Source organism: Carettochelys insculpta, chromosome 9, assembly GCF_033958435.1.
Source record: "Carettochelys insculpta isolate YL-2023 chromosome 9, ASM3395843v1, whole genome shotgun sequence".
NCBI classification, from domain to species: Eukaryota; Metazoa; Chordata; order Testudines; family Carettochelyidae; genus Carettochelys; species Carettochelys insculpta.
Genome location: NC_134145.1, coordinates 63171899 through 63192041, shown reverse-complemented (window position 1 = coordinate 63192041; position 20143 = coordinate 63171899). Strand labels below are relative to the sequence as shown.

The 20143-nt window shown below is 49.5% G+C and overlaps 1 protein-coding gene across 1 annotated transcript; it reads right to left on the bottom strand.

Moving 5' to 3' along the window:
- Positions 1-756: 756 nt before the first annotated feature.
- On the bottom strand, positions 757-18519 carry LOC142017448 (flavin-containing monooxygenase 1-like). The gene is made up of 9 exons (XM_075002304.1): positions 18381-18519; positions 16968-17169; positions 12517-12705; positions 10572-10734; positions 8084-8226; positions 6799-6998; positions 5536-5891; positions 4094-4166; positions 757-3748 (listed from the first exon to the last, which is right to left on the bottom strand). Exons 2-9 carry the CDS (start codon positions 17097-17099, stop codon positions 3406-3408), a joined length of 1599 nt encoding a protein of 532 aa, XP_074858405.1. The 5' UTR covers positions 17100-17169; positions 18381-18519; the 3' UTR covers positions 757-3405.
- Between the last annotated feature and the right edge of the window lie 1624 nt (positions 18520-20143).

Here is a 20143-nt window from a genome sequence, read left to right as displayed (position 1 = left end):
TACAACCATGTGAGCATGACTGAAAACAGGTGCGTGTGAGCCAAAGTGCCCTCTAATTTTTCCCCATTTTGTGTGGAATAAGTTTTGTTATGTGCACAAAAGGATGTGCTGATGTGCACCACCAATAGAAGCCCAGGCGGCCGGCTGTGGGTGCTCTGCTAATCAGCTGGGCAGCACCTAATATTCTCCTAGTGGCCGCCCAAGTGCTCAGCCTACAGGGCACGCTGGTGTGAGCTCCTATCTTTTATTGTTGGTGACGACCTTTTGAGTTACCTGGGGATGATCTCAGCATTACTCGACTGCTTGTCTCTTTCAGGAGCAGAAGCCAGTGCCTTAAAAGATATTACTTCCCCTGCCTTGTCTCTCTTAGCCTGGCATCAATCTGGCTACAACAATGCAAAGAGCAGGACTATATCTTCATGGATGGCCATACCCTAAATTACAATATGACAAGACAATTGTGTTGTTTACGGCAGCAAAACCAACCCACCAAGTTCGAAGGGCTAAAGCTGCAGACTGTGGTAAACTTTTGATCTGAGGTACTTAGAGTGTTCCTGCTGTTGTAGGAACTGAGCACTTCATGAGTAAAGGGGAAGTGAGGCACAGAGCAGGTCCCCCAGTCACCAAGGAAGTGAGGGGAAGACTTGGGACCTCCATCCACGTCACACAGTTTGCGGCTTAGGAGGGGACTGAGCCTGGGTCTTCCAAATCTCAGCCTAGCCCCCGTCCTGAGACCACCCATTCTCCCACCAAGCATGCAACCGTAGAAGAAGTGGCAACCAACTCCATAAATTCAAAGCAACCCTTCTGGAAGAGCTGACGTGTTTATTACTTCAAAGAGCTTGTTAATGGAGTGGTCGAACTGAGTGAACTGCACTAGACGTTGAGGAGCTAAGACTTCCAGAGAAAGCAGCACAACTACAGACAGGAGCTATCCTCTGTCATATGGATAAATCTGCTGGTTAACTAGTCTTGCCTCAAAAGCGAATAGCCAGAGATTTTTCCCCTGGGAGGTGTTGGACTTTGATGCCAATTAACTTCAGAGAAATTTGAGGGATCTCATGGGCTTGCAGGTTGAAGGCCTTCCAATTTTAATTACTGATATTAAAGCACAGGGACTTTAAATTTCCCATTCCTTTATCTGACAAATGTCAAAGTTAGAGAAGAGATGAGACAATTATGGTCTCCTCGCCTGACCTCCTGCATAGGCAGAGGCCAAAGAATCCCACCTCCTGATTCCTGAGTCATTCCCACAGCTTCTGGCTGGGCAAAACATTTCTTTTCCAGAGGCCTGTTCCTAACTGATTTAAGCTAGAGAAATGAAGGGTAACAAGAAGTCATTCTATAAATATATTAGAAGCAAGAGGAAGACCAAGGACAGGCTAGGCCCACTACTCAGTGAGGAGGGAGAAACAATATCAGGAAACATGGAAATGACAGAGGTGCTTAATGACTTCTTTATTTCAGTCTTCACCAAGAAGTCTGATGCTGATATGCCTAACATAATGCATACTAGTGGGAAAGGGGTAGGTTTAGAGGATAAAACAAAAAAAGAACAAGTTAAAAATTACTTTAAAAAATTAGATGTCTGCAAGTCACCAGGGCCTGATGAAATGCATCCTAGAATACTCAAGGAGCTGATAGAGGAGGTTTCTGAGCCTTTAGCTATCATCTTTGAGAAGTCCTGGAAATCGGGAGAGATTCCAGAAGACTGGAAAAGAACATAGTGCCCATCTATAAAAAGGGAAAAAAAGAACAACCCAGGAAACTACAGACCAGTCAGCTTAACTTCGGTGCTGGGAAAGATAATGCAGCAAATAATTAAGGAATTAATCTGGAAACATCTGGAAGAAAATAAGGTGATAGGTAACAGCTAGCATGGATTTGTGAAGAATAAATCATGCCAGACCAATCTGAATCTGGTAGCTTTTTTTTTTTTTGGATGGGATAACAAGTCTTGTGGATAAGGGAGAAGCGGTGGACGTGCTATACTAGACTTTAGTAAGGCATTTGACAAAGGCTCTCATGATCTTCTTACCAACAAACTAGGCAAACACAACATAGGTGGGGCCACTATAAGGTGGGTGCATAACTGGCTGGATAACCGTTCTCAGAGTAGTTATTAATGTTGCAGTCATGCTGGAAGGGCATAACAAGTGGGGTTCCGCAGGAATCTGTTTTGGGACCAGTTCTATTCAATATCTTCATCAATGATTTAGATATTGGCATAGACAGTACGCTTATTAAGTTTGCAGATGATACCAAGCTGGCAGGGGCTGCAACTGCTTTGAAGGATAGGCTCATAATTCAAAATGATCTGGACAAACTGGAGAAATGATCTGAGGTAAACAGGACAAAGTTTAATACGGACAAATGCAAAGTACTTCACTTAGGAAGGAACAAAGTTTCATACCTACAAAATGGGAAGTAACTGTCCAGGATGATGTACTGAAGAAAGGGGTCATAGTGGACCACAAACTAAATATGAGTCAACAGTGTGTTGCTGTTCCAAAAAAACCAAACATGATTCTGGGATGCATTAACAGGAGTGTTGAAAGCAAGACACAAGAAGTCATTCTTCTGCTCTACTCAGCACCTCTTAGGCCTCAGCTGGAGTATTGTGTCCAGTTCTGGGCAACACATTTCAAGAAAGGTGTAGAGAAATTGGAGAAGGTCCAGAGAAGAGCAACAAGAATGATTAAAGGTCTAGAGAACATGAGCCATGAGGGAAGACTGAAAGAACTGGGTTTGTTTAGTTTAGAAAAGAGAAGACTTAGAGGGGACAGGATAGCGGTTTTCAAGTATCTTAAAGAGGGTTACAAGGAGGAGGGAGAAAAATTGTTTTCCTGGGCCTCTGAGGATTAGACAAGGAGCAATGGGCTTAAACTGCTGCAAGGGAGGTTTAGGTTGGACGTTTGGAAAAACTTCCTAACTGTCCAGATGGTTAAACACAGGAATAAATTACCCCGGGATCTCCATCACTGGAGATTTTTAAGAGCAGTTTAGATAGATACTTATCGGGGGTGGTCTAGATGGTGCTTGGTCCTGCCGAGAGGACAGAGAACTGGACTTGATGACCTCCCAAGGTCCCTTCCAGTTCTAGTGTTCTATGATACTAAGATAATCCCAAATAAATCGCTCTGGAAAGAAATGAGTGTCCATACTGGGGCCTGCACCAATTTAACTTCACACCTTTAGTTAAATCTGAGCAATGGTCGCAGCATGTAGTTTAGCTAGAAGAGAAATTGTTTAGTGACATTGGTTACAGTTTGATTTCATTCTCCCTAACTTTAGAAACCTTTTTGTTCTTAAGGGATCATTGTATGCGTTACTTTCCTGCCTCCCATACAGAGATATAATCTAGCCAGAAGATTTATCCACATAGACTTGTGAGTCACATGAGGCCTACTTAAAACCAAGGAAAACAGCAGCCAAGAGAGCAAGGAGGCCAATTAGTTTAAGCAAATTGAGACAGAAGTTTGGAGGCTCTTCTACAACTCGGGTTCTCATGGGCTTTATTGTCCGGTCCCATTGGGTCAGGATGGCATTTCTGGCTCCATTCCACTTCCCTGGCCCAGCCAGACGGTACTGGTAGGCTGTGCATGGGCCAAAGAAAATTTTCATGGCCAGGACTGGATCCTTGAAGAGCAGAGCTAGGACATTGGGTTTTGAGCCGATAAAGGAGGCAAGTTCATCAACATACACGAGGCAATCAGTTTTCAGGACCTCATCATAGGACAAACCGAACCTTAACAAATCAGAAAAGAGGGGGAAGGGATGTCATGCTGATCAACAGGTGAAATAAAGGAGATCCTATTGAAATTCTGCCCCTTTTTATTCCCCCAGTTATTCTGCTTGATCATCAGTGGGCTTCTTTGAACAGTCTTTCCAAACTTCCCAGGTAATTACACAGTGGCCAGCTAAAAGATGGACTTCAAACACATAGTAAGGGAATTGACTCCACATCTGGATTTTGGACACTTCAATACAGAGACAGGGAGAAGCTGCCAAATTTGGGAATTCTGAGACCTCCGAGGGTTCAGGGGATTTTAAATCTGGCTCAGGGTCTTTTGCATTAGAGGACCTGGCTTACCAGCGAATTTTGTTTTTCTTTGCCTTGTCGATCTCTTCCACCATGGTGCTCACTGGCGGCAGCTGACTCAAGCCTAGGAACCAGAAAAAGCATTGTCCTCATGAGTGGTTGGGCCTGTTTAACATTAGGGTGGGGAGGGGGAGTCTGAACCAATTGAGTTACCCCTGGTGTAAAGGCTGGTGTGGACACTCTTATTTCAGCCTCAACCAAGCTCATTTCAATCTAGCTTCCTTCATTTAGGAGAAGATTTAAACGATGGACATGGGTGGGCGTAACAGGCTTTAACTAACTCACTCATAGGAGCATCTGCTGAGGTGTTTGTGCACATTTAGCTAAACTGTGCCAGTTTGTGTAGACAAGGCCTGAGTCATTTCATGCTCGCCCTCGTCAATTGGAAACCCTAGTTCCTGCTTCTGGGAGCAGAGAGCTCTCAGCTTGTCAGCTGGGCAAGAGGCCTAACTATTCATCTCAAAGCACACCTAGGCCGTGTCTACACGAGCCCAAAACTTCGAAATGGCCATACAAATGGCCATTTCGAAGTTTACTAATGAAGCGCTGAAATACATATTCAGCGCCTCATTAGCACGCGGGTGGCCCCGGCACTTTGAAATTGACGCAGCTTGTCCAGATGGGGCTCCTTTCTGAAAGGACCCCGCCTGCTTCGAAGTCCCCTTATTCCTATGAGCAGATGGGAATAAGGGGACTTCGAAGTAGCCGGGGTCTTTCGAAAAGGAGCCCTGTCTGGAAGAGCCGCGTCAATTTCGAAGTGCCACGGCCGCCCGCATGCTAATGAGGTGCTGAATATGCATTTCAGCGCTTCATTAGTAGACTTCGAAATGGCCATTTGCGTGGCCATTTCAAAGTTTTGGGCTCGTGTAAATGTAGCCCTAGTCTTCTGCCTGCTCTAGAGGGCCTTGCTGACCTGCCGGGTGGGTGGGTTGGGGGGAAGATGAAGACAGGTAAATTGCAATTAGATATAAGGCTAGTTTTTAACAGTGAGGAGGAGTAACCACTGGAACAAACCAAAGCGAAGCAGCGGAGTCCCCATTTTTGACATCTTCAGATCAAGACTTTTGAAAGAGATGCTTTAGCCAAGCACAAATTATTGAGGTCAGTGCAGAAGGAGGAAGGAGGGCAGTGAAATTTAAGGTCTGGGCTATTAAGGAAATTGGGCTGGATCATCTCACATCTCTTTTTGGCTTTGAGCTCTATGAACATGTTTGAGAAGTCTGCTGTTCAGAGCTATGCCGTGGGGATGGAAGCCAACGAAACCCAGCACTACGGAGCACGGGCCACACAAAGAAACCCACTTAGCTGCATGTGGCGCACGGGCCGCAGGATGCCCAGCACGGCTGTGGGGTAATGTACCCCCCCGTGTCAGAAACGCTGCCTTTTTCTTTGTGCAACTGCTGGGATTGTACCAACCTTCTGGATCGACCTACCTTTAAAGACTCGCGTGACCCAGCGAGCTTGAATTTCCATGACTGGCATGACCGCACCAAATGGCTTGATGAGGCCAATGACTGCCAGCGTTGGCTTCTCCAGGTGAGGGGGAAAGATATATTTGTATAGGGACGCCTGCTTCTTTTCGACTTTGAGGACAGATTCCTCCAGGAAAGGGAAGGAAAACTTGTATCCTGTGGCAAAGACGATGATGTCAATGGGTTCCTCCACAGAGATGTTTTGAAACACGACTGAGTTTTCCTTGATCTCCTTCACAGCCGGTTTCACCGTGACTTTCCCCGTGATGATGCAGCTTGGAAGTTCATCATTCAGCACAGGCTCCCGTATCACATCTCTGCATTAAAAGGTGCAGGCACGCCTTCAGATTGCAGGTTCAACCAAGGTCACGCCATGCATGTCAGCAGAAAGTTGCAGAATGACCTCGGACCTGGGCATCAGCGTGACTGCAAATGTCACCCGACTCAGAAACAGGGTCCCGTTTCCCACCTGACCCCAAGCAAATCTCCAGGGTCTGGAAGTCTCAAACTAAATTCAGCCCCTCTTGCAACCTGCTTTAAGCACACACCTGTCACTGCTGCCTCCCCTGCTGAAGGGCCTATTTGCTCACAGTGCTCTGACAGAGTCACTTTTCTGAGCAAAAGCAACAAGGGGTCCTGTGGCACCTTATAGACTAACAGAAATGTATGAGCATAAGCTTTCGTGGGCAAAGAGCCACTTTGTCAGACGCAGGTCTGAGCAGAAACACATTTGAAAAACTGCCAGACTCTTTATGGGTCTCAGGAGTGGCAGAAGGTCACTAAAAGTGAAGATGGAGGGCCACCGGCATCCAAACCAAGGCCCTGCGGTGGTCCTGATCCCATGCCACCCGTCCCCCCCGAGGCCCATCTCACTCCTCTCTGCCCCTCCTCCATCTCTTGTGCTTACACGTGGTAAAAATTGGGAGGGTCCTAACTGTTTGACTGCCCCCGTGTTCAAGCGCCCCAGCCTGGGGCAGGACTAGGCTCGAATCCCCTCCTCTGCGTCATGTAGGTCAGGTGATCCTCTTCTTCATCTGTGCCCTGAAAACCTGGCTGATCCACACCTCAGAGCCCGCCTTCCATTCCTATGTCACACCCTTTACACGTGGGTTTGCATTGCTCATGCAATACTCTGTAGACCCCGAGTTGCATTCCACCCATCTCCACCATTCTTTGGCTCTGTAACCACAGTATCACCACCTGGAGCAGAAGCACAGGATCTACCTGTCCTTAGGGACCAGGCCGTAGTTTGCATGGTCAAACCACTGGCTTGCCCTGTGTGCAACCAGCCACGTTGCAAGGGGGCCTGGGAGGGAGTTTCGGATCACATTCATGAAACGAGTTAGGAAGACCATGTCCCAGGGGTAGCCGTTGTCAAACACCCGACTGATTGCCCAGGCGCCTTGGCTTGTGCTGATCATCACCTAGAAGACAAGAGAGCAGCAGAACTTTGGAGAGTGAATTGCTTTCCTCATGTTTATGAAACTGATCCCTGGCAAAAACTGACCCGTGGCTTCACCCACAGAGCAAAGTATTCAAGGCCTCTCAGAATCGCGTGAGAGAGGGGCAGGGACAGGAGAAAGCCACCGTGGACTCTTCAGTCCATCTGCTGCTATCTTGGAGACTGCAGTGCTACAAAGTGTATGTTAAAGTCCTAGAGATTGTAGCACGGGGCAGAATTTTCATTGCTCGTGGGTCTCTGAAAAAGCAATATTCTGGTTCTGTGGGAATAATCTCTAGCTCCTGGTTCTCGGCACCTTTCTCCTGACATTTTGATCTGCATGGTTTTTGAAAGGCTTCACTTCTACTGGCCAATGCATGCAACAAAAATCAATATCAGAGAACACTAGAACTGGAAGAGACCTCAAGAAGTCATCAAGTCCTGTCCCCTGCCCTCACAGCAGGACCAAGCACCATCTAGATCATCCCGGTTAGATATTTATCCAACCTGTTCTTAAATATCTCCCATGATGGAGATTCTACAACCATCCTGGGCAATTTATTCCAATGCTTAACCATGCTGACCTATAGGAATCTTTTCCTTATGTTCAATTTAAACCTACCTGGCTGCAATTTAAGCCCATTACTTTTTCCTATCGTCAAAGGTTAAGGAGAATAATTTCTCTCCCTCCTCCTCATAACAACCTTTTAGGTACTTGAAAGCAGAGATCAGGTCCTCTCTCAGCCTTCTGTTTTCAAACTAAACAAACCCAGTTCTTTTAATCTTCTCTCATAGGTCATATTTTCTAGACCACTTGTCATTTCAACTGGTCTTCTCTGGACCCTCTCCAGTTTTAACCACATCTTTCCAAAAATGTGGCGCCCAGACCTGGACGCAATACTCCAGTTGAGTCCTAATCAGTGCTGAGTAGAACGGAAGAATAACTTGCATCTTGCTCACGACACTCCTGTTAATGCATCCCAGAAGCATGTCTGCTTTTTCCCCCAGCCCCCAACAGCATCAGTGTCACTCCCCACCCCCAGTTTGGAAGTAGCTGGAGAAACGTACCTTTTCAGCCACCCGACTGGCCTCAACTGCAATATCCACTCCAGAATTCCCCATGCCAATCACAAGGACTCTCTTCCCCTCAAAGACGTTTGGATGCTTGTAATGGCGGCTGTGAAAGTACTTGCCTTCGAACTTCTCTATCCCTGTGAGGAAAAGGGGGAGGCGCTCACTCACACGGGGATGAAATTTAAGCACTTTCTGATCAATGGGGTTTTGGGGGGATCTGGACAATATTACTGGACTGCAAGTATGTTATAATTTGGAGCCATATCCTGGAGTTCATTGGTGTTCCTGGAAGGGGGTTTGCTAGTCAGGACAGGAGAAAATAAATGACTGCAGCACGAGGCTTGTTGCCATTATATTTTTCAGGGGGTAAAGGGTCCTTGGTCTTTGCCCTTCCTGGGAGACTTGCTCCTGAGAGGGTGAGTGGGCCTTATTGCTAGGGCCCAGCCGGTGAAATGACGAGGCCATCCTGCTGCCTCAGCTAAGCCCATGTTATGAATGCCTCCCTGTCCTTGGAGCCTCACAAGAGGCCCTCCTAGAAGAGGAGCTCTTGGTTCAGACCCTTTCTGGGTGAGCTTCTGTGGTGTGTAACCTTCTGGCCTAGGAATCGATGGAAATTGACAGATGGGGTCATCCCCTCCCTACTCTGCAGACAGTCATCAGCAAAGCCAGGGAGCAGAAAGCAGGTAGAATTATCCCCTCATCCCCTTCTTCTCCCACAGAACTGGGAGAACCACTGAGGGTTGTGGCGGAGTTTCCGTCAGTCAAAATTTTAAAATCTAAAATAGATGCTTCCCTAGAAATTACGCTGGCGAAATTCTCTGGCTGGCATAGTGAAGGAGGTCAGACTAAATGATCACAACGGGCCCCCCAGTCAGGGAATCCATGACTGACAGGGGCAGGGGAGAGAAAGAACTACGACCTCCTGGGCCCTCAGCCACCAGGAGCCAGTAAAGCAAACAGGATATGGTCCTGAACGTTTTCAAGTGATGTGTGAGGCTGAGTGCCTGTACGGTAGGGGCTCAAGATTCGTGAACTTAATGTTAATGTATTCAATTATTTGCAAGCAGCCACTTCCCCCAGGACTCCAGGCAGGAGTGCTGGCAGCCGGCACTTCCCCAAGTCCCTGGGCGGGAGCGCTGGCAGCCCCCGCTTCCGCTGGGGCCCCCGGCAGGAGCCATATTCATAGAACTCACCATTCGAGAGGGTTCTCAACATGGAACCCATGCGAACGTTGAGACCCTTCTGCGTGTGACTAGCAATGCTGGAGTTGGTCTCTGTGTTAGTCTGTAGCTTCACCAAAAACAAGCCGCCCTGTAGCACCTTAAAGACTAACTAATTTATTAATTAGATGATGAGCTTTGGTGGGTAAGACCAAATTACTCTACCTTTAACAAAGTTCTATACAGGCGACCTAACAACACTACTGTATTCCGAACAATCACACCAGAACGAGTCTTATAAAGGAAACTGGGTCCAAATTAAATACAGGATTTCCAGATCAAGGCATCTTAATCCCTGGTCAGTCGTGATTTGGTGACAAGCACCTAGTCCCACAGCAACTCCCTTAGAAGTGTGCCTCTGGAAAGTTTGCTGTCCGTTCCTCCCCCTTCAACACGAGCCCTGTGGATAGAATGCCTGAGACAATGCCAGCAGTGTTTGAAAATACTGAGGGCAGCACAGCGCACTCCCTGGTGGGCTAGACAGGGGGACACATGGGCCCCTCCTCTGTGTCATCCTCCCTTCCCGCTCATCATGAGCGCCACACCTCTTCCAATGAGAATGGGGGCAGTCCTACCCCTCCACCACAGTGGCATGGCCTGCAAGTGCTATTCCTCAGCCACACCACTCCAGGGGATGGGGGAAGCAGTGTGGTGCTTCTGTGGGAAGAGGCAGGAGTGGGGTGGAGCAGGGGTGGGAAGAGGGTAGAGCCTGGGTAGAGTGGGGTGGGAGGGGGAGGGTCAGCAAGGCAGCAGGACAATGACACTTGCCCGGTCCCCCTGCAACAGTGGCCTCTGATATCACATACTATGAATGAGACACATCCAGCCTAACTTAATTAGCTTCATTAACACTGCTCCTACAATTGAGCGGTAACATCTTTTGCTGTTATAGACACCCCTGGATTCTGTAATTTCCACTGCATCTCATCTGATGAAGTGGGTTTTACCAACGAAAAGCTCATGACCTAACACATTTGTTAGTCTCTAAGGTGCCACAGGGCTGCTTGCAGTTCTTAAAGTAACAGACTAACAGAGCTACCCCTCTGCGTGGAAGTGTGCCTATACATTAGCCAGACTTGGGAAGGGCACAGCTTGGAAAACAAAAGCTTTCCCTTAATTACGCTTATCAACCTGATGGCAGTCAACAGCTCTAGGAAATTAGAACATGGAAACAAAAATGTTCCTATTTGTAAATTTTTTTTTTTTAATCTCCTTGTCTGCCACGCAGAAACGCTTAATAGTAAACACAAGACTTCCTGTACCAGGAAACAACTCCAGCGGCAGGGATGGATCCGAGAGATAGCCAATGCAAACCATAACAGCATCAAAAACAGATGACTCCTGCTTCCCATTAGACTCCGTCACAATAGTCCAATGGCCAGTGGCAGAGAAATCAGGGCGTTTCCTTATGCTGACGACTGTGGTCTGAAATGTTGAACCAAACAAATACAGTCCACCAGTATAATAAATAAATGTGTAATAAATATAAATAAAGTAAACAGTCTATGACAATCTATGCATTGGGAAAATTGGCTGGACCACTTTCCAGACAGGGAGGGATGCAGCCTGGTCTTGGCCTGGAGACAGATTTATTTAGATTGTGAATACAGCTGGTCAAAACTTGCCACTTTTGCGATATCAGAATTTTCCATGAGAAAGTTTCAGTATTGCAGAAAGGTTTCACTTTGCTGCAAGGAAAATGGAAAGGACAGACTCCCGGGTGGCTCTTCTCAGTTTCACCTTCTGCCAGTGACCAACGCAAGCTTTCCAGGAGAGCTGCAAAGGGAGACAGGCCAGGCACGTTGCCTCTCCATCTCACCCCTCTTCCCCCACCTCTAAGAGCCAGAGATGCGAGAACTTGTTCACGATGCCATTCCAGCTCCTGGAGCTGCTAGTGGGGAGGTTGAATGGTTGGTTCTCTACCTCTCTCACATTCTCTGGATGTGCGTTGTTAATGTCAAGTGAAATTCACAACAATCTTCCAAGTGGAACAGCAGTCACTTAGCACTTTAAAGACTAACAAAATAATTATCTTGTAGTCTTTCAAGTGCTACATGACTGCTGGGTTTTTTTTGCCGATAGTACAGACTAACACGGCTACCTCTCAGTTATTAGTCTTCAAAGTGGTCAGCTGAGAAGCTGCAAAGGTTTCAGTTGTGAAATGGATTTTTCTCTTGCAAACCTGGCACACAACATAATAAAAATTGAATCTCTGCCATTTTGTGCCAGTTTGGGACTGTTTCCTTCCCCCTTGACACTTTTCATGGGAAGGGGTTTCTGTTTTTCAGCCAGCATTGATTGTAAGTTCCATGGGGTGGGGCCATCCTTTTGTCCTGTGTTTGTCCAGCACCTAGCACAGCTGGGGGCCTGAAACCAAATGTTCAAGGAAATTTAGGCACCCGAAGATGCAGATTGGTATCTCGTAGGGTTTTCCAAAGTGGCAAACTCCTGTTGGTTTCAGTGGGAGTTAAGCACCACGATGCTCTAGAAAAATCCCATGTGATGGCTTGCTATGTGTTTAGGCACTGAAATAGCTTTGGCAATCTGGCCCTTCGTTCGGATAGGGCTCTTAGGCATCACCCTGATACATAAGCTATACCCAGTAAGTAGCCTGATTTGAGGAGGTACATGGTGCCTCTGAGGCTTGACTTATATCACGCGTGCAGGTCTGGTAGCCCATTCTTGTACAGGTTGAACTTCCTGGTCTGGGACTCTCTGGTTTAGCAACTTCCATAGTCCAACAGGACATCAGATGTTCCTTGACCAGAGAGTCCCTGACTCAGAGAGCCCCAGCAGTAGTCAGGAGTCCAGTGGCAGAGGGGCTGGTGGCTGGATGCCAGGTCAGCTGGGAGTAGAGCCTGATGGCCAGGGCCAACAGCCATGGGAACAGCTTGGGAACTGGGCCAGCGACCAGGAGGGGAACTTGGCTGGGAGTCTGGCAATCCCTCAGGACAGCCCAGAGGCCAGCAGCAGAGGGGCCAGAATTGAGCCCCTCTGGGCCTGCAAACTCCCTTGTTCAGGACCTGAGGGTGCTGGAGAAGGGAGGGCCAACCTGCTTTTCCACCAGGAGCTTCTGAAGTCAGCACTTTCAGCACCAAAAGCATGAGCCTGGACTGCTCATGTGAACACATCACTCCTTCAGCCGGAAGCTCTGGGCTGTTATCCTGTCACATGGACACGGACCAGCTGCTGCATTTTATAACTCACCTTGAACTGGATGTGCTTCAGAAGGCCAAAATGGTTGGCATACCTCCGGAGATACTCTAGGATGTGGGCGTGGGGCAGGAAGACTGGAAAATCCTCAGGATATGGGAAGTCGGTGAAGGCTGACATCTCCTTGCAGGTGTTACTGACCACAGATTTGTAAAGGCTGGGCCTTCCCTCTTCAACATGCTCCTGTAGGCACAGTGTGAGCGGGAAGAGTGAGTGAATTCTGCCCATGGAGCCAGAGAGGGAACAAACGCTGCAACCCCGCTTTCTTCGGAGCGTTGGGGTTCCAGTCATGGCGGGGCACCGATGAGATTAGGAAACAGACTTGGGCGCTCACACCAGAATTAAATGGCTCTCTTCGCTGGGGGCCCAATCGCAGCTGATCTCCGCACGAGAGCAGCTGGACTGACAGCACTGTGGGGTGGGTTGGGAGGGTGGGGCCTGACTCTGTGAGCCATGGAGGGGGTGGGGCCAAGGGAAGAATGGGAGGAGCCTAGGGCATACAGCCCTTAGCGCTGCCCGACCACGGCGCTGCCTCTGGCACTCTGGTTACTGCTGCAGCAGTAGTGGTGGTGGTGGCTGGAACTCTGGGCCCCTTTGAAATGCCAGGCCCCCCCTCGCCCCCTCATCAGCTGTCCTGAGCAGGACCCCTTCCTCTTCCTTGCACAGCTGCACAGAGGGCAGGAGGAATGTCGCCCTGGAATCCCATAAGGGCCCCGTGGGGCAGGGCTGCCTGCAGGAGTCATCCGAGGCCAGGGCCTTCCTCCCTTCCACACCAGAGAAGCCTTCTCCAGCCTTCTATTATAGCTCCCCCACCAATCCTTGACCCCGCAGCCCCCCTGGGGGCGCTGTGGCTGGGTCAGTGCTCCACGGGGGGGGAATGCCTCCTCTGCCGTCCTTCCCCTGAGCTTCCCTCTTGGGAAGGAAGAGCCCACCATGGCCCATGGGCAGCAGCCCAGAAGGGGCTTTCCCATGACTCTCAGGCACCGCAGGTGTGTCTGTGTGGCAATTAAAAACCCATGGCTGGCCTGTGCTGGCTGACTCCGGCTGGTAGGGCTCTGGCTAAGGGGCTGCGTAGACCTCTGGGATAAAGATGGAGCCTGAGCTCTGGGGCCCCAAACTATCTTGAGCTCAAGGGTCTACACAGCCCCCTGCTTGGGGATCCCAGAGCATGGACTCAGGCATGGGCCTGACCATTTAAACGGCAATCAAACCAACGGCCCTTTACCCAAGCCCATGAACTCAAGTCAGGGCTGGCCGCCGGTGTTCAGCTGCAGTGCAGACACACCCTGAAATGCTAAGCATGTTCCCATATTTGAGTACCTGAGACCATAGGGAGCAGAGGTCTGCCAGCAACTTCCCACCCTCTCTTTCCTGTCTCTGTGGGCCTTCCAGGGGGCGGCTTCCCCAGAGAGTTAAAACACGAATTCATTCATTTCCCCCTTCTCAGCGGGGCAGCGGGAAAGACGACGGACCCAGATCCTGGGATGTTTGTTGCTGGGTTTCCCTTGCCCAGGTTGCTGAGGACATTTTGCCAACTCGTCATTTTCTAGGAAGAATGTCCAGGCGGGGCACTGAGTTAGGGGAACAAACCTGGGGGAGGGGCTCTGGGCTCTGAGCTGTCTGCGTCCCAGCTGTCACTAATTTACTGGTGTGGCTTTGGGCGCATTTTAACTTCTCCGTGCCTCAGTTTCTCCACCCATCACCTGGGGTCATGAATGCAGTGACTGTCAGTAATTAGCAAGCATGATGAAGACAGCTCATGACTGGTAATCGCTTGTCCCCTGAGAACTGATCCTGTCCCCTTTTCTTCAGTGTGAACAGCATTCAGATATTAGGAGCTGGCTTGGTGCTTATTTGCAGCTCTTTGGAAGAGCCTTTCCCCTGGTAGTGAAATGGGATTGGACTCTGAAGCCTGGGGAGCTTGGCAGGGGGGCATTCCAGGCAGTCCCATGGGCCTCCCTGTGTTCCCACTGTCCATGGAAAGCCCTGGCTGCAGGGAAATTTGTGGGGTGCAGTGAAGAAAGGAAGCACTGGTACATGCTGAGCCCAGACCCCTGTGCCAGAGCAGGGTACAGGGCAGAGGGAAGCACGGTGCAGGCCCCTCCCCACCTTTGCACTCACCAGCAGGGGAATTATGCTATTCTTCCAAAGTTGCCAATCAGCTGCTTTTTGCTGGGAAATGAGTAGCTGCTAATGAACCACAGACACTGGGGCACTAGCAGGCAGGGGCTCTGGAGAGTTAATGAGTTACCCAGAGGGCAGGTTGAAGACACTCTGTGTCATTGTACAACAGAGACAGAGTGGATTACTGGGACTGGACTTAGGACCTACTTAAACCCCTGCCTGTCCCTGCATTCCAGTGCTGGGATGGGTCACCATCCAGGTCAGAATTAATTGCATTTGATCCCGCAGACTCTGGTTTTTCACTCTGACTGCGTGGAACAAAACTTTTCTTTTGTGGCACAATACAGCCCATGTCTGAAACTGGGACAACGGCCCACTGCCAGCAGACCTGCTGGGGGAGAAAGGACTGGAAAAGTCAGATGGACAGAAACCTGGCTTGCCAGATGGGCCCAACAGGTAGTGGTTAATGGCTCAGTGTCTGGCTGGCAGTCAGTTTCAAGTGAAGTGCCCCAAAGATTGGTTCTAGGACCAGTATTGTTCAACATTGTTATTAATGAACTGGAGGAGGGGATGGATTGCACCCTCAGCACATTTACAGACAACGCTAAGCTAGGGGGTCAGGTAGATACATTGGAGGGTTGGGGTGGGGTCCAGAGTGACCTAGACAAATTGCAGGATTGGGCCAAAAGAAATCTGATGAGGTTCAACAAGCGGAACCAATTGTTACAGGTTGGGGACCAACTGGCTAAATAGCAGTGAAGCAGAAAAGGACCTGGGGATTATAGTGGATGAGCGACTGGATATGAGTCAACAGTGTGCCCGGTAGCCAAAAAGGCTAATGGTATGTAAGGGTAAGAGGAGCATTTCCAGCAGATCTAGATACGTTATTCCCTCTACTCAGCATGGGTGAGGCCACATCTGGAGTATTGCATCCAGTTCTGGGCCCCACCAGTATAGAAAGGATGTGGACACATTGGAGCAGGCTCAGCGGAAGGCAACAAAAATCATTAGGGGTCTAGAGTACATGACCTCTGAGGAGAGGCTGAGGAATTTGGGCTTATTTAGTTTTCAGAGGAGAAGACTGAGGGGTGATTTGATATCAGGCTTCAACTTCCTGAAGGGGGCTCTAAAGAGGTTGGAGAGAGGCAGTTCTCAGTGGTGACAGATGGCAGAACAAGGAGCAATAGTCTGAAGTTACAGGGGGAGGTCTAGGTTGGATATTAGGAAAAACTCTTTCCCCAGGAGGGAGGTGAAGCACTGGAACGCGTTACCTAGAGAGGTGGTGGAATCTCCATCCCTAGAGGTTTAGGTCCCGGCTTGACAAAGCCCTGGCTGGGATGATTTAGTTGGAGTTGATCCTGTTTTGGGCGGGGGCTGGACTTGATGACTCCTGAGGTCCCCTCCAGCACTAGGAGTCTACAATTCTATGTGAGGGAGAGGAGCCGGGCCCTGCTTTCGAAAAAGAGGCAGACTCCCGAGCAAGAAGGCCAGAGCCCACTGCTAGAAACAGAAGCCTCAGCAGGATGAGGGGCAGGTGGGAGGGCCCAAAGGGAGTGGGAGGCTGCCGAGGCAGGGCGTTTGTTGCTGTCCTATGGATCTGTATCGGGTGTGTGTTCTAAGGGCATGTCTGCAGTGGGGCAGGGAGCATAATCCCCATCCCACTGCTAGCTCAGGTCAGGCTAGAAGAGGGATAACAGCTGTACAGCCATGGTGGTGCGCATAGGCTTTGCCACCCTGAGCACAACCTTATGCACAACTCTAGGTGCGGACGTGGGCGACAAAGCCCACCCATGGCTCATGCTATCACCTCTCTGCTACTCTTTTTGGTAAGCCAGCTCTCCCAGACAGCTGGAAATAACAGCTCCAGCTGCAGTGTAGAGGTACCCGAGGAGTAAAGTGCGCAGGCTGATGGTGTCTCTGTGCAAGGGCTGAATTCCTCCGTTTCTCTCTCACGCGTCCCCAAAGGGTTAAACTTGGAGCATCCGTATGGGCAGAGTTCAGGAGAGAGCATCCCTAAGCTACGGGGCAATTTAAGGGCAGGCTAGGCAGCATGGCGGCTGCCAGCCAGTGGGGCCCCAGCCTGGGACAGAGTCAGAGGGCTGTCTGGGTGCTGCTCAAAGCCTGGGGGCTGGGGAGTTTGCAGGAACCCAAGGTTGTCTCCACCACAGTGGCCAGTCACCAGCACAGGACAAACTCGCTCTGTCTAAGGCTGTTGAGGTGGAGTGACTCCATTCTGCGGGGAATGAACAGTCTCTGCTTACTGGCCTGGGCCAGGTGTAGCTAATCCCATGACAGGCAACGAACCCCCACACACCACTTACTGTGAATCGCCACAGCCCCCCGATGTCATCGCTTCTCTCGAAGCAGGTGGGCTCCAATCCCTCGTCCAGGCAGCACTTGATGGAGGCCAGCCCGCTCACGCCGGCGCCGATAATTGCAACCGTCTTCACCATGGTGCCCTGGGTCGGGGGGGATCACGCCAGCCTGCCGGTGGATGGAATTCGGGGAACGCGCCCTGTACCGCTTCAGTCAAAAGGAGCAGCAAGTCAGATTGAACACAAAGAGAACAACGTCATTGAGAAAATAATTCCTCGCTCGCCGAGGTGCAGCTGCTGAGCCTGCTCATTATACAGAGGGACCTTAAGTAGCAGATGCTCATGTGGGGTTAAACAGCGACAGAATGCAGTTAGTACGGTATAGGGACCTACTACATAGAATGTTTCCACAAGGACATGGGCTTTTTAACATAGCTCTATTTCTACTCGGGGTAATTAATGAGCATTTAAGGCCAGACTTGACCACTATGCTGATCTAGTTCTGACCTCCTGCATAACACAGCATTTAGAAATTGATCCAGTAATTTTTCTGTACTGTGCCCAATGCCTTGTGCTTGAATTAGGACCTCTCTTTCAGATAGATATGAAGGCATCGTTAACGAATTTGAGGGATGAAGACTTCCACAAACTTTGGCAAGTTATTCTGCTAGTTAATTATCCTCACCAGAAAAAATGGGCAATTTATTGATAGCTTGAATGTTTCTAGCATCAGCTCCCAGCCACTGAAATGTTTTCTGCCTTTCTCTGACAATTAGTTTGCTATTAGTAAGTTCAAGTTTTAGGTAAAAAAAATGGATTTTTTTTCTTCCACTTTTTCTATTGTTGGTGGAAATGTGATGTTTTTCATGGAAAACCTTCTACGTCAAGTAAGTTTTTTTTTTTAAGTCTTGTTTTCATTGACTTGTTTTTGTAGGACAAAAAAACCCTTTCCTGACCAGCTCCATTACTTCATTTCCTATGTCCAAGCACGGCATCTAAACCCACACCACAGACATACATCCTATTTACCTGCTCTTATTTACTGCATTAGCTTTGTTTGCCCAGTAATTGCATTTTGCTGCTTGCATTCATATTTACTAAGGACTTACTCACGCCGTTTGCTATGAAACAAACATACACATGTCAAATTTGAACAAAACTTGCAGAAGGCATATTCTACGGTCTCAGCTGCTTTGAGGCAGGAACAGTCATAGAAGTTCAGCTGCACATAAAACCACACGAATATAATTTGCTTCCCGTGGGGCCACTCGTGAACACAGTTGCAGAGGTGATTCTGAAGCAAACCAAATACACTGCAGGAGAGCTAACCCTAGCCACCTGTAGTAGTCAGACAGCTGTGCTCCAATTCTGTGGCACCGACTTCACCATCTACTAGACAGTGGGGTTTAGTTCCCTTACCTCACGTCTGAGTCTTGTTTGACGAAGCCACGCTCTTTTCCAAATGTGTCTGGGAAGCTGTGGAAAGAGCCACTCGGTGTAACTCCACTCGCACAATGCTGGAGGAATATCTGGACACACAATGGGGTGGGGCTCGCTCTGAAAGTGGAACTTTTCCCTGGGCAGTTTCGTAACTGACCCTTGCTGGCACTGGCAGAAGCCAGGGTCTCGGATGTGGGAGGCTCTCGGATTTTGTTCCAAAACTAGCAAGGGAGGGGAGGGGTGCAACGTGAGCCGTGGGACTAGCTGCAGATCAAGAAATAGCCAGGGCTGCTCCTGGCTGCAGGGTGGAAATAGCTGGATAGTACCCTAATTGCCACACACTGCGAGTTTGGCAAGAAGGGGATGCTGACTTGAAAACCAGTCCTATAGCCATTGTTACGCAAGGGCGAGCTCCTTGCTTAGGGTGCCGGCAAGGGCGATGCAGCACTTTCCTTTTGGGCAGAAGGAGAGACTCCCTGACTGCAGGCCAGGCCCCAGTTGTGCTTTACAGCACCTTCTGCGCTGCTCTAACTTACACAGGGCTCCTAGGGCCCTAAGAGGCCAGGTGTGGGGCTGCAAGAGCCAGGCTGCAGCAACACTCTGGCCATGTATGTGTGGGTTTGCTATGCTGTGGGCTGTAATCGGGGGCACATGGCCCTCCTGTTCTCTCTGTGTCAGTGCTGGAGCATGTGAAGGGGTTGGATTTTCCATCACCATACGGCCCCCTACAAACATGCTCCTTTTGCCTGTCTAAGACAGCCCAGGTATGAAACCCTATTATCATGGAGTCACATGTGCCTGTGTTTCCTCTCCATGCTCCTTTGAGGCTGCCCACCCTAGGACACATCTCTCTCTCCATTCTGAGAAACATCTGTCCCAGGCTGTACCAGGCAATATTCTCAGCCAGCCAGACTGCCTGAACAGCCCAGCACTTGCACTTTGGCTTCCTCTCTGTGGGGTCTGAGCCGCGGTAATTGCCAGCGGTCACAGGTCCCCCCGCAGCTCTTTCTAAGCAAGCACATATATGGGACAGGTAAAAGCACAACAGAGAAAATGCAGAACCCCATTAGGACCTTCTACACACATTCCATGCACAGATGTGTACAATGTTCACAGGCTTATGGGCCTCAGCTCACTGGAGCCCTTCCAGCCCCTCCCCAGAAGAACAGGCCGTCTCCTTGGACGGAAGAGCCTGTCTGCTTGCTGGCCCAGCACTGCAGTCAGTTTAGCAAACAGGCTATTATCCCGAAAGTCCGAACTCTGCCTGTCAGTCACTGGAGAACCCAGTTGAACCAGAGCTGGTGAGCATCTCTCCCTGGTGACAGCTCCCTGAAGGTGTTGAAACCTGGTGAATCTCTCAATCACCTCCACCATTCCTAGTTCCTCTCCTCCATGCAATGAGCTACCATCACTGGCCCACGGTACATCAGCCTAATGCAGTAAGATTTCCCAAAGACATGGCAGGAAATTGCCGTCTCTTGTCACACATTGGCTCCTGAGGCAGCTGCACCACTGATGCCCCCGTAAGTGGCTGCTTTAAAGGCACCCTGTGCATGCAGAACTTCAGCTGCTAGTCATCAGATTTCTCAGCTCCCTCCAGACTGATGGTTTATGCTGCAATTTATCATCACCATCAGCAACCACGGGCTTAGCACCTGCTGGTGTCTGATGCCTCCCTCACTATTTCCTTCCATCTTTCCCAGTTTCTGTAGACTAGCTCCCCACCAATCTACTATATCATC

What these genes read in the sequence shown, in the direction of transcription:
- LOC142017448 (XM_075002304.1), bottom strand. Translation starts at nt 17,099, where the DNA reads ATGGTGAAGACGGTTGCAATTATCGGCGCCGGCGTGAGCGGGCTGGCC. An exon ending in TGAAGCACATCCAGTTCAAG is followed by an intron (nt 10,735 to 12,516) that starts GTGAGTTATAAA and finishes TCAACATTTCAG; the next exon opens with ACCACAGTCGTCAGCATAAG. An exon ending in GGCCTGGTCCCTAAGGACAG is followed by an intron (nt 5,892 to 6,798) that starts GTAGATCCTGTG and finishes CTTTTAATGCAG; the next exon opens with AGATGTGATACGGGAGCCTG.